General features: G+C 37.8%; 1 protein-coding gene and 1 pseudogene across 4 annotated transcripts in view; both read right to left on the bottom strand.

The window, feature by feature from the left end:
* Positions 1-208: 208 nt before the first annotated feature.
* On the bottom strand, positions 209-1,073 carry LOC311632447 (high mobility group protein B1-like; annotated as a pseudogene). Its single transcript has one exon. The product of its transcript is annotated as a high mobility group protein B1-like (transcript).
* A 5,563-nt stretch (positions 1,074-6,636) lies between these two features.
* The window catches only part of UBR1 (ubiquitin protein ligase E3 component n-recognin 1), a 133,323-nt gene continuing 126,188 nt past the window's right edge, over positions 6,637-13,771 (bottom strand). For all 3 annotated transcript variants that reach the window (XM_084902813.1, XM_084902814.1, XM_084902815.1), the window contains 2 exons: positions 12,580-12,681; positions 6,637-11,039 (listed from right to left, as the gene is read on the bottom strand). In XM_084902813.1, coding sequence (XP_084758939.1) covers positions 10,898-11,039; positions 12,580-12,681 — 244 coding nt within the window. In that variant the 3' untranslated portion in view covers positions 6,637-10,897. The remainder of the gene's footprint in view (positions 11,040-12,579; positions 12,682-13,771) is intronic.

Raw genomic sequence — 13,771 nt, 5'->3', positions numbered from 1 at the left:
TGAAGATGAAAAAACTACCATCCCCATATATAACTAATTTGTGCTGTGCACCAACACAAACCTGCTTTAAATTTCCATGTCAATTTACAACCCCCATACTGTGCCAGGCAAAGTTAGTGGCTATTGAAAATACCACCAGGACAGGGCTATCTAAAGACACATTCGGTAGTGTGTTAACTATACAAAAAAAAAAAAAAAAAAAAAGACACTGTACAGTTTAAAAACAAATCTTACACACCCTCACATTTCAATTTTTTTCTTTAAAAGGAGTGAGTTGTGTACAGGGGGGTTAAATGCTTTATAGACAAGAAAAAAAAACTGCGCTAGAATCAACTTATTCATCATCATCATCTTCTTCATCACCTTCTTCTTCATCTTCCTCCTCCTCTTCCTTCTCCTCATCTTACTCATCTTCTTCCTCTTCCTTCTTTTTCTTGCTTGTTTCAGCGTTGACAACTCTCTTTTTGGCAGCATAGGCTTTCCTTTAGCTCGGTAGGCAGCAATCTTCTTTCCATATTTATCCTTCTTTTCATGAGGCTGCTTGTCATCTGCAGCAGTGTGATTCCACATCTCTCCCAGCTTCTTTGCAGCATCACCAATGGATAGGCCAGGATTCTCTCCTTTGATTTTTGGGTGATACTCAGAACAAAACAAGAAAAAGGCCAAAGGAGGCCTCTTGGGTGCATTGGGATCCTTGAATTTCTTTTTTGTTTCCCCTTTAGGAGGAATATAAGTTTTCATTTCTCTCTCATAACGAGCCTTGTCCGCCTTTGCCATGTCTTCAAATTTTCCTTTCTCCTTAGCAGACCTCTCTGAGCACTTCTTAGAAAACTCGGAGCACTTCTTAGAAAACTCTGAGAAGTTGACTGAAGCATCTGGGTGCTTCTTCTTGTGTTCCTTCCAGCAAGTTTGCACAAAGAAAGCATACGATGACATTTTGCCTCTCGGCTTCTTGGGATCTCCTTTGCCCATGTTTAATTACTTTCCCTCGGCGAGCACTCAGTCACCCCGTGCCCGGCCGGCTCGCACTTGCCCCGGCGCTGTCTCTATGGAGCTCAATGCACTGCAATGGCTGTGAGTGCGGGAGCCAGACTCAGCCTCCTCGCTCTCTCCGCTCTGTAACCCAGGGTATAATTTGAGGAAACAATGAGATTTGGCACATTTGGCAACTGAGTTATTGTGAAAGGAGGAGTAAAAAATAATTTAGATGTCAAAACTGCATGACTTGGACAATGGTGGTAACTTTAATAGAAAGAGAAGAGAGGACAAACTAGTTTGGGTCAGAGGATGAGTTTGATTTTAGAGTCTGTGAGCTTGAAGATCCAGGAACACTATCAGGTAAAAAGTTGGAAATGTAAGTCTGAGGCCAAGGCTGGACAGTTGATTTGAAAATTTGTCGCCTAGGGATGGAATCAAAGTTGTGGGAAATGCTACGAAGTGTGGCATTTACTACCCTGTTTCCCTGAAAATAAGACATCCTCCGAAAATAAGACCTAGTGCATAGAAAGATAAGACATCCCCTGAAAATAAGACCTAGCGCAACTTTGGGAGAAAAAATTAATATAAGACACTGTCTTATTTTCGGGGAAACAGGGTAGTACTAAGGATGAAGGGAGGACTCGGGTCAAAAAAAGAAGAGAGACCAAGAGTAAAGGAGGCAATTCTAGAGCTATTGAGGCTTTGTCAGTTACAGCAAAGTGAGTTACATTCTCCAAGTCACCTGCTTTTGTCTTTTTGTATAACTCAATTCAAATTTTCTGCTTTTGTCACCTTCTTTTCTGCTTAGAATGTCATTTTATTCTAAATTGGAATGACCTTATTCTTTTATTACTAGAAGCCCAGTGTGTGAATTCATGCACCAGTGGGGTCCCTCAGCCTGGCCTGTGGGAGTAGGCCAAAACTGACATCCCCTGAGGGGTCCTGGGTTGTGAGAGGGCACAGCCCAGGCCAAGGGATCCCACTGGTGCATGATCGGGGCCAGGGAGGGACACAGGAGGTTAGCCAGCTGGGGAGGACCACAGGAGGGCTCCAGGGCATGTCTGGTCCATCTCACTCAGTCCTGATCGGCTGGACCCTAGCAACAAGCTAACTTACCGAAGTGTCTGTCCCCTGGTGGTCAGTGCATGTCATAGCGAGCAGTTGAGTGGCCTTAGCATATCATTAGCATACTAGAGGCCTGGTGCACGAAATTCATGCACAGGGGGTGGGTGGTGTCTCTCAGCCAAGCTTGTACCCTCTCCAATCTGGGACCCCTCAAGGGATGTCCCACTGCCCATTTAGGGCATCCCTCTCACAAATCCAAGACTGCTGGCTCCCAACTGCTCACCTGCCTGCCTTCCTGATTGCCCCTAACCGCTTTTGCCTGCCAGCCTGATAACCTCCTAACCACTGCCCTGCCAGCCTGTTTGATGTCTAACTGCTCCACTGCCGCCTGTTTGCTCCCAACTTCCCTCCTCTGCTGGCCTGGTCACCCCTAACTGCCCTCCCCTGCAGGCTTGGCTGCCCTCCCTGCTGGCCTGGTGCCTCCCAACTGCCTTCTCCTGCAGGCCATCTTGTGTCCACATGGGGCAGGATCTTTGATCACATGGGGGCAGCTATCTTGATCTTTTGTGTTGGAGTGATGGTCAATCTACATATTACTCTTTTATTAGATAGGGATTATGCTTTGTTTAGTTGAATGGCCAACTGGATGACCAGACACTTAGCATATTAAGCTTTTATTAAATAGGCTCAGCCAGGTGTGCTTTTTTTTTTTTTTTTTTTTTTAGCTCATCTATATTCCTGATCAAGGACCACACCAACTATTAGACAATTTAGTTAGCCAGCTCTGGAAGTTGGCTTAAGGAACTTGTTACCTGCCCTGACTGGAGCATGTTTATAAGAAAACTAGAGACCCAATGCACAAAATTCATGTAGGAGTAGGCCCTTGCAGCCCCGGCTTCATCCAGAAGATCATCCAGACATTCATTTGCTGTTCAGCCATCCAGTCAATTTGCATATCATGCTTTTATTATTATAGATAAGTTCTAGTAACTGATTTTGCATTCCCTGAGTTGCATTATTTTCATTTTACATTGAATCCAATAGCTTCATTTCAAGTTCTTTTTGTTAATAGTTTGATAGCATTTATTAAAATGTTCTTTTTAGTGGCTTCTGGTTTCCTTAAAGAAAATGTCTATCCTGAAATTGGCTTGATATATGTGCATATCTTTATTGATTGGTTTACTAAAATTAACTTTGATGTAGACTTAGTGGAGACAGACATATTTTATCTTTTAAAAATCAATTTTATTCTTCATTCCAATTGCTGTTTTCCTAGCTTAGGTTACCACTTCTTATCTACATCACTTCAGAAGCCTTCTAACTGGTCTTCCTTCTAGTCTTCCATGGTGACTTTTTTCCCCTTTACTGTAGCCAGAGAGCTCTTTTTAAATGAAAACTGGACCACATTATCCATCCATGAAAAGTTCCTCATTTTCTCGTGAGCAGCATTTACAAAGCTCTTTTTATGATCATTAGCCACTCTTGCCATTAAGTTGCCACATACTTTACTCCAGCCCATGCAGTAAGAGGAGAAAAAAAGGTGTAAATACTGAAAGGGAAGAGGAAAAAAGGATATTATCTATCTACACAAAATATCCTAAAAACATCTAAAGAAAAAGTATTAAATTTAATGAGATAGCCTTAGCCAGTTTGCTCAGTGGACTGAAGGTCCTGGGTTCAATTCCAATTAAAGGCACATGCCAGGGTTGTGGGCTTGATCCCAGTGGGGGGTGTACAGGAGGCAGTGCATTCTCTCTCATCATTGATGTTCCTCCCCCTTCTCTCTCTCCTTCTCCCTTCCTCTCTGAGATCAATAGATCTTCCTTTAAAAAGAAAGAAAGAAAGAAAGAAAGAAAGAAAGAAAGAAAGAAAGAAAGCAAGCAAGCATGCACTGGTTCTACACTGAAATATTAAAAGGAAACATTTATAAAAAAAATTTAATGAAACAATGAACTATATACCTACCAAAATGGCTACAATTAAAAAGACAGATAATAACAAGTGTTGACAACAATATGGAGCAAGTTGAAATTTGGGAAAATATTTGACAACTTAAAAAGTTAAACAGCCCTTCATACATATGTATAATGCATATATGTCACAATATAAATACATATACACACACATATATATACAGCATGTGGCAAAAGTAGGCTTACAGTTGTGAGTATGCAAAATAGTTTATTCTTGTATTATAATTTACTCATTCCTGTATTATTTTCCATATGAACTGTACATCTCCTTTTGCACCATCCTATATATACACATACACAGTCTCCAAAAGTAACAAATGCATATTGTCTACAATAAAATACTTGTATAAAAATGTTCTTTATTGATATATAGCTGAAAATTAGGAAAAATCCACATGTCTATTAATAAGAGAAGAGATAAGCCTTTATGTATTTATATGGTTGAATACTACTTAGCAAAATAAGGAAATAGCTTCTGGTTCATACAACAATACAGATGAATCTCACAGGCAAAAGAATCTGAAAATAAAGAGTACATATTGTATGATACTATGCATGAATATACTGGTGTGTGCACAAAGTGTGAAAACCTTTGCATTACATGTTCATGCTCACCTAAAAACATCCATTATAGAAGAGGTACTAAACAGTCAAGTAATCAAAATAACTCAGACATTAGCATCCTTTGGCAGCTGACACAATAGAAACATGAATGGATGGAGGTTAATCATAAGCCCCAAAACATGGACTTACACTTACGAAGACTCTTAGTTCTACTGCCACCTTTGAATGTCCATCCTGCCGGCAACAGAGTCCACTGCTCTGGCAGTATTTCATAGAGCATTGTTCTTTAAGGAGATCAACCAGCTGCTTGGTAGCAAGTTGACCACACTAGGATGCTCCTATCCTAAGAGAGTCAGTGTTTTATTTTCCTAAGATTAGATACCTATTCATGGTATGAGTTTGCCCACAGAGCTTCAGGTAGTATCACTGCCTGGGGGCTTGCAGAGTACCTATTCTGCTAACATGGAATTCCACACAAGATAGCATACAATCAGGGAATCCATTTCCCAGGTAAGGAGGTGCAGGAGTGGGCCCATGACTATGAGATACACTGGTCATATTGCACACTGCAGTTTTCAGGAGAGGCTGAGCTGATAGAATGTTGGAATGGCCTGTGGCAGGTGCGGTTGAAGTGTCAGCTTAGAGGCTATGCTCTGTGAGGGTGGTATGCCATCATCCAGGATGCAGTATATGCACTGAATCAGAAAACTTTACATGCTGCTATGTTTCCAATAGAATATCTGGGGTGGAACCAAGGAGTAGCAAGTCTAATTCCCAATGACTCCCTAGAGGACTCTGCTTCCTGTTCCTGCAACTCTGGTTCTTCAGGGTTGGAAGTCATGGTTCCTAAGGGGCTCACCCTTGCTAAGGGACACAGCAAGAATTCTACTGACTAGAAACTATGGTGCAGCCTGGGTCTTTTGGACTTCATGTAAGCAGTGACTAGAAAGCAAGAGGAGTCACTATTTTAGCAGAGGTAATTGACACAGATCAGCAAAGGAGGTTAGAGCTACTGTTAAAGACAGGGAAGAACATTTGTGAAATTTATATGATCTACTTCATTACCCGTGCCCAGTGGTGACTGAATGGATTAGTACAGCAACTTAAATCTTTTGTACTCCCCAAACTGTCTCAGTATCAGCTTACTATAGGACCCAACTAACACAATGATTATGTTGTTTGGGTCGACTATATCCTTATTAATTTTTTGTTCACTTTATCTATCTAGGTTTGATAGATGTTTGCTAGAGTCTCCTTTATTAATATGTCTATTTATCCTGTGGTTTTGCTTGATCAAAGTCCTTAGTTTGCACGGTTCTTATATGCAAGATTTTCAGAGTATATTTTATTAAGTTAACATTAGTTCATCAACAGCACAGTTAATATTTCACTTACAGTGGTATATTAACTGTGATTGCATAAAATGCGACGTTTACTGCTAGTTCTTCAGTCTACAAATCATTAAATAACAGATGTGTGTCATGATCAGCGGCCAATTATGGCACTTCTTTTCAAGTCCATTGGTGATGGACTTTGCACATGTTATTCAGCTTAGGGACAGAAGTATCATCGTATTGTCTCCTTGTCTCCCAGTGATAAACCCATGTGACATTTTACAAGAATGGGTCATTAATAGAGGAAATTAGCCAACAAAGATAAAAATGCAGCAAATAAACTAAATTAATAATGCTGGAAGTGAAACGTGGGTCAGATATAAATGGTATAGATGTTAGAGAAGAAAGTTAACTGTGGAACTGTCAACACCACTGCTCACTGCTATTTGAGAGAGACTAGGTATGCAGAGAAACTTAGTGAAGACAAAATAAATAATTGGTTATGATGAATGGCTCAGAAGAAATGACACTGGCAAAGAAAACCCTTCACATTAAAGGAACTCTTGGAAGCATTTCACAACATTGAAAGCACAGAGGATGAAAAGTTGGAAGTTGATTCAAACTTAGAAATATGACAATTTGCCAAGGCATAGAAAGATGCTCACTCTGTATCATAACTTATACAAAGAGAAGCAGGCAAGCACTCTTATTTTTCTTGCTAATTAAAAACAAATAAAGCACTTTAATTTTCAATGTTTCTGTTATAAATTACATTGTGCTACATAAACATTTATTATTTTCATTTCACTCTTTATTTATAAAAGACAGTAAATTCTTAACCAAAAAAATTTTAAAGCAGGCTTTCTTTTATTATTTTTTAAAGTATTTTTTTTTTTTCATTGATTACAGAGAAGGGAGAGGGAGAGAGAGATAGAAACATCAATGAGGGAAAATCATTGATTGGCTGCTTCCTGCAAGCCACACACTGGAGATCGAGCCTGCAACCTGGATATATACCTGGACCCAGAATTTAACCGTGACCTCCTACTTCAGAGGTCTATGATCAACCACTAAGCCACACTGGCCAGGCTTAACCAAAAATTTTGAAGGCTATAGAACAATAGTAATCTTTTCCCTTGGTTATTACAATTGCTTGCCACATTTGCAGTATTCACTCCTGTACAAAGTAAAGGACTGCATCTATTTGGTTTCAGTTTTCCACATCTTCACCAACATGTTATTGTCTTTTCAATAATAGCCATCCTAGTAGGTAGGTATGAAATGGTATTTCATTGTGGTTTTATTTGCATTTTTTTTAATGATTAATAATGTTGAACATCCTCTTATGTAGTTAACAATTTATCTTTTCTGGAGAAAAATTATGCAAATCTTTTGCCCATTTAAAAATTGGGTTTAATGTCTTTTATTTTCCAACTGAATCTATTTGTTGCTCACCAGATATTTTCCTAAATAGGTGAATTAACCCATTTAAATTGATAAATTGGTATAGATTTATATTGTTTTACTATGTAGTCTATTTTCTTGGCTTTCCCCCCTCACTTTTGGTATTGTATTGTAGTTCTAGTTGAAACTTTATATTAATATCTTTATATAATACTCTTAACATTATCTTTAAAAACTGTCTGTTGCTTTCCTAACATGATTGGGAATAGAACCGGTGTCCACTGGTTCATGGGTTGACGCTCAACCACTGAGCCACAATGCTGGGCTGTATAGTGCTGCTTTAGATAGTTGTCTCCCCACAGGGTGTGCTACTCAAAGGGATGTATAGGTTTACTTATCAGATATTTAAATAGAAATATTCTATTTTTAAACTGACTTTTTAAAATCTCCATTTTAGGACAATGTACTTAGGGCATTAGTGCAGTATTGCATGAATATAGAAATACATAATGCATGTTTAAAACTTATTTACTGATGGAATGTATGGTTACAAAGTTTGGAGACCATTACACTAAAAACCTATGTCTTTTAAAAAAATATTTTTATTGATTTCAGAGAGGAAGGGAGGGAGAGAGATAGAAACATCAGTGATGAGAGAATCATTGATTAGCTGCCTCCTGCATGCCCCCTTCTGGGGATCAAGCCTGCAACCTGGCATGTGTCCTTGATTGGAATCAAACCCGGGACCTTTCAGTCTGCAGGTCAACGCTCTATCCACTGAGCCAAACAGGCTAGGGGAATACCTATGTCTTTCAAAGAGTTTGTTTGGGTTCTGGCTGGGTGGCTCAGTTGGGTGTAGTATTGTCCTGTTTACCAAAAGGTTGCAGGTTCAATTCTCAGTCAGGGCACATATCTAGGTTGATAGATGTTTCTCTCTCACACTGGTGTTTCTTTCTCTCCCTTTCTCTCTAAAATCAATAAAAAACATATGCTCGGGTGAGGATTAAAAATAAATTTTGTCTGGGCTGACAAGGATAACTTTTAACTAGAGCTCATTTCTAGGTATAGATTTTTATACTTCAAACCCTATCCCCAAACATAAGAAGTCCCTTTTTTTCCTTTTAAATATACACATATAAGATATTTTATTTCAAAAAGCACAAGAACATTATACAAGTTTTAAATTTACATTTTGCAATAAAAGATATCAATATAAGCATTATTTGTATAATTTCATCATGGATGGAATTTGAAACAGTGGTATAAACATGTTGCAGTCACTAAATATAGATCATCACAGTGAACCAAATGCATAGTTGTTATGAAATGACAAATGACCACTAAAGGATGAACTCACAGCCCATACACCAACATAATAAATTAATTATACAGATATATTTTTTCCTTTACTGCATCATAAAAACTCCTCCTGACCCCTCACGCCAAACATTAGAAAAACACAGTTTTGGAGTTACCTTGTTGAACTAGTTCTTCCACATTCTACACTAATAAAAATAAAGCGACCTTTTGTTAATTTTTAAAGTAAATTTCATAAGCATGATTAAATTGTTTGCAATGATGAAGGCAAACCACTAAGGTATTTGAATATAATTAGAAATCCCTTGGGCTAGGGGCAGCACTGAGACATATGTTCATCTATAGTACAGAGATCTGAACCTAGCTCAGGAAGTGGAACTCAATATGAAATAGGTTCTTTGGCAATAAAGGTCTGACTGGCTAATGTGGGATAGTCCTCTGGCAGCTTGAAAGCTTACCCCCAGAATTTTTGAAGTGAATATAAAAAGACTAGAAATTTAAAGTCAGTTTATCTTTGCTAAACTGAGGCCAGTCAATTAGGGCAGAAGTCGGCATCTTCTGTTGACTATCCTGGCTCAGACTTCCCAATCAGCCAATCCATTCCACACAGTCACATAAGAAATAAAGGGAAATGTTCTAATCACTTAATCATACTGGTAAATTTGACAAACTGCACACTGAATTTTCTGATCCTCACTTATCAATATTACAAATTCTTCAGTGAAGTTTAATCAATTTTCTGATACCTTCTCAATAATTATTCAAGTAGATTTTGATTCTGATGCCTATTCATGCCAATTACTTAATGCAAAATCCACCTTTACTCTACATAGAAATACAAAAAAAAAAAAATCTGCTCCCAAATGTTCATCATCAATCACTTCACATATTTTTATTTGCTTGCCTTTGCTGAGCACTAATAAAGTAGGAAAACATTTACACACACATGTGACACTAGTCACTAAAGGCAAAATATGATTTTTGAATGCATCTTTCAAACTCCTAACATTACTTCACATACAACAGAAGCTAAAATGGAAGATTTCAATTTATCTTCTGTCTGCTGTTTTACATCACAAGTTCTTGATAAAAGTTAACATTTGCACAGATTTTAGATCTTGGTTATTTATAAACAAGATGGCTCAACCACAGCATGTTATAACAGGACACAGACTATTGATCACATGGCTTTTTTGGTTGTTTGTACTAGTCATAAAAATCAGTTTATGAAAACGTTACACACAGATAACAAATGATTAGTCTTTTATAAAGACATAGGAAGTTGCAGAATCGGCTTCAATTTGATTGTCCTAATTTACAGCTGTCATGCTCTGTTCACTGAGGGAATTTTCCTTTCTTCATTCTATAGTAGTTTACATCAGAACTGCATCAGATTTCTAAGAATCAAATAGGATGGTACCACATCACGAGTTAAGTGAACTCATTTTTGAAACTTGTCTTTGGAAAATGGAAAGTAAAATTTCAAAACTCAACAAAGATATTAGTGGTCAGAGGTGAGGATTATAGATAGACTCTGTCCCATTAGGGATGAATAATGAATGCACTATCCTAATACTGGCAGAAATTTGCCTTAGAAGTGGCAACTCTAAGTGGCAACTCAGTCCATATAGAGATTTCATTTAATTTCTAACTGAAACAGTAAGTAGTACTTTAGGGTATTCTCTTAAAAGAGAAATGACTAAAAATTTACTTTTTTGGGAAACTTTCTCAATTACAGAATTTTCCAACTGAATGGTTTCTGCAATTCCTCTTTAGCTGTAAGAAGAAAATCACAGATTATTAAAATCTCGTCAGTGATCCAATGCTAGCTAAACTAAATCGGGGGTGGGGACCACCAATAACAAAATTTTATATTTAACTAACATATAATAATGTCCACAGTTGCTTGCTGTGACTTCATTGATCAGGGAGATGAAATGAAATGGGACAGATTAGAGAGGGAAATAAGTTTTCTGGATATATTAGCAGAATCAGACACTTGGGGTGACGAAGCATTTCTTTAGTGTTCTAGACCATAGAACAGATTAGCCTAAGCTCTTCTTTTCCTTCAAACATATGTTCACTAATTGAAAGCAATACTCCAATAAGGAATATTTTATTGATTTATGTGAATCTGGACACAACTGGACAAGGAGCAAAAGACCCTCCAACCCTTCTCCAGCCCTCCGAAAAGTCTCCATAATTTTGAATCAGTCTTCATTATAGTCTTCATTCGTGATTGTTCCAAGGCAGAGTTGGAGCTCATAATGACTGCCAGTTGAATCCAAATAACATCTGATTCGTTTCCTGGCTCCTAGCAATCTCTTCTATTATGCAGTGTTGTTGCCACACCAAATGGAGCTTCCGATACCTCTCACGACACAAATGAAGGGGGTTGCCCCTCCTTCAGGGAAAAAACAAAAACCAACAACATGTAAGTTTGATCAAATAACTGCCACACTTTATTGCCTAAATTAGCCTGAACTCTTGAGTTGTGTTTTGAGCTGGGAGGAATCACCAAGTCAGGGTTTTAAAAGGGATATTTTCGCTTCACCTTTGATCGCTAAGAACTTTGATAGAAATTTACTCCTTGATTATTCAGAAAATAGGTATACCATGAGCACTATGAGGCCTCATTTAAATGGCCAACAAGGTTTATAATTTGAAGCAGCTTTTTTTTAGGTGGTTAGTCTCAGTGGAGCTCTAATTGGCTTTTTGGATTCATCAGCTTTGATTTCTGATCTTTGCATAGTAAAGGCTAGATTTGAGATGTAACACGAAGCCTTCAAATTATATTCTGCTCCTCAGAAATATTTGGTTATAGCTGTCCTTATGACACAACAAATTTGCTGTGATTAGCACACATTTAAATCAAATTACTCCACAACAATTCTAAGGCTGCACAGTTTGTAACACTATGTAACAACTAATCCAAAATGACTTAAAGTTTGGCTGTTGCCAATAATGGATAACTGTGAGATTCTCATTCTTGAAGCACTCAAGTATCTCAGCTAGTTGGGTATTTTTCAACTGACTAATTTTAAAATTCTGCTTCTTTGCACCTTTTTGGAACAAATCAGATCTCTTATCCTCAGTCATTAACAACTTTCACAACTCAGATTTTTTTTTTTTAATCTTCACTCGAGGGTATTTTTCCATTGATTTTTTAGGGAGAGTGAAAAAGAGAGGGAAAGATCGATGTGAGAGAAACACATTGATTGGTTGCCTCCTGCACAATCCCCGACAGGGCCCAGGCTGGGGAGAAGCCTGCAACCAAGTATGTGCCCTTGACAAGAATCCAACCTGGGAGCCTTAGGTGGGCAGGCCGATGCTCTATCTACCAAGCCAAAATGGCTAGGGCTTTCTCAGATTTTTAAAATCCAAAGAATATCTCTACAGGTCAAATGCTGTCACAATAAAAATAAATCTCTGTATGACAAAAGAAGTTCCAAATCCCAACTAGTAAGCCTGTTCATTCCAAGTAATATTTAAAAAAATCCCACATTTTCAATTAAACAAAGAGACAATTTATTGTATGGAGATCTATCTTTATCTGTGTGTACTTTTGTAATCATTGTGCCTTATTTCCTCTTTCTCATACATCATGAACAGTCCTCCAATACCTAATACCAGGAATGATATAGAAAAATTCAGATTCTAAGTATTTTGCTTTGCTAAAGCAAAGAAGGCTGGTATAGCTGACTAATAAAAAATTTCAAGTATTGAAATGGAAACAATGAATATCCATTTTAGTCTGAAGCCCTTCACTGGACATTCCAGCTTTCTTTCTTTTATATATTAGTGTCAATTAAATCTAATTAATGATGAAGAACAGTTGACTAAAATGAACAGAGCATGCAAACATTAGGACAGTTGGTATCTTAAAAATTTTGGGGAAGTGTTACCTTTAATGTGACTAAATTTAAATTAAAAAAATCTCTTACTTCAGGCCAGGATCTGTTTCACCATATTCATCCAAGTAAGGAGCTGGATAGGCACAGCCTCTGGCTTTACCTTCAACTAAGACCACTCTGCATTCTCTGATTCTGAAGGACAAAACAACCAACGGGAAATATTAAGTGCATGTGTGCAAATGATAGGTACAGCCAATATCTGTTAGGAATTTAGTATAAAGACAATTATATATAAACAGATAAACCATGCTTTGTCTAGATAAAGAGGACAAACATTACAGTATCTGTTAAAGCTATGAGAAAGGATCACTGGATTTAGAGACATGGGATCAGTAACACGTTATAGGTACCTTAGGAAATGGTGGTTGGAATAGTTTCTGTTATGTTTCCTGACCTATGAACTGGAGCGGGGAGAACGCTAAACAGAAGAAAAGCACCACATCTCCTAGTCTGATAACGTCAGGCCAGAAAGGTCATCTAGGTAAGTGTCAACCCTTTTCTGGTTTGAATCAACCTCCAACAGTGCCACTTTGAAGGTACTTGGGACTCTTGCAGCAGAGAAATGGAGACACACACAGGTGATAAGTACTATAGAGAGAAATTATAAAATAATCTAGGTAGTGGGTTTACTCGCTGTAGGTTTCCTAGAAGAAGAAAATAGGTGTTGGGGTTTGGATTCCACACTGTCAATCCCCTCATCTAACTGATGCCTACAGTGATTACATAGGCCACAGGCAGTGAGATATTAGTGCTTATATAAACGAAAACTACATTACATGGGGAAATTGGAAAGAAAAAGGACAAGCATCCTTCTGAATTTTATCTCACAAGAGCAACTTGTACTCTCATAAATGGCTATTGTTCTACTCTCAGTTTTCTTCTGAGAGAACCAGGGAAAACATGGTTGGTTGATAGAGGAAATGAAGAATATGAAAATATTCAAAGGACAACTTAAAGTAACTATTTACATATACTCTAAAAATATAAGTTTTAGGAATCTAAATTCTTTCACTATATATCTGAGTATTACACAATTCCAGAGTAATCAATACAAAGTCTGATATTTGAACATAATAAAATAAAATATTTATTAAAGAGAGGAAGGGAGAGGGAGAGTCAGAAATATTAATGAGAAAGAAACATTAATCAGCTGCCTCCTGCACACCCCCTATTGGGGATGTGCCTGCAACCAAGGTACATGCCCTTGACCAGAATTGAACCT

This window comes from Pipistrellus hanaki, assembly GCF_964339955.1.
Source record: "Pipistrellus hanaki genome assembly, chromosome: 1".
Classification (NCBI taxonomy): Eukaryota; Metazoa; Chordata; class Mammalia; order Chiroptera; family Vespertilionidae; genus Pipistrellus; species Pipistrellus hanaki.
This window is presented reverse-complemented; position numbering and strand designations above follow the sequence as displayed.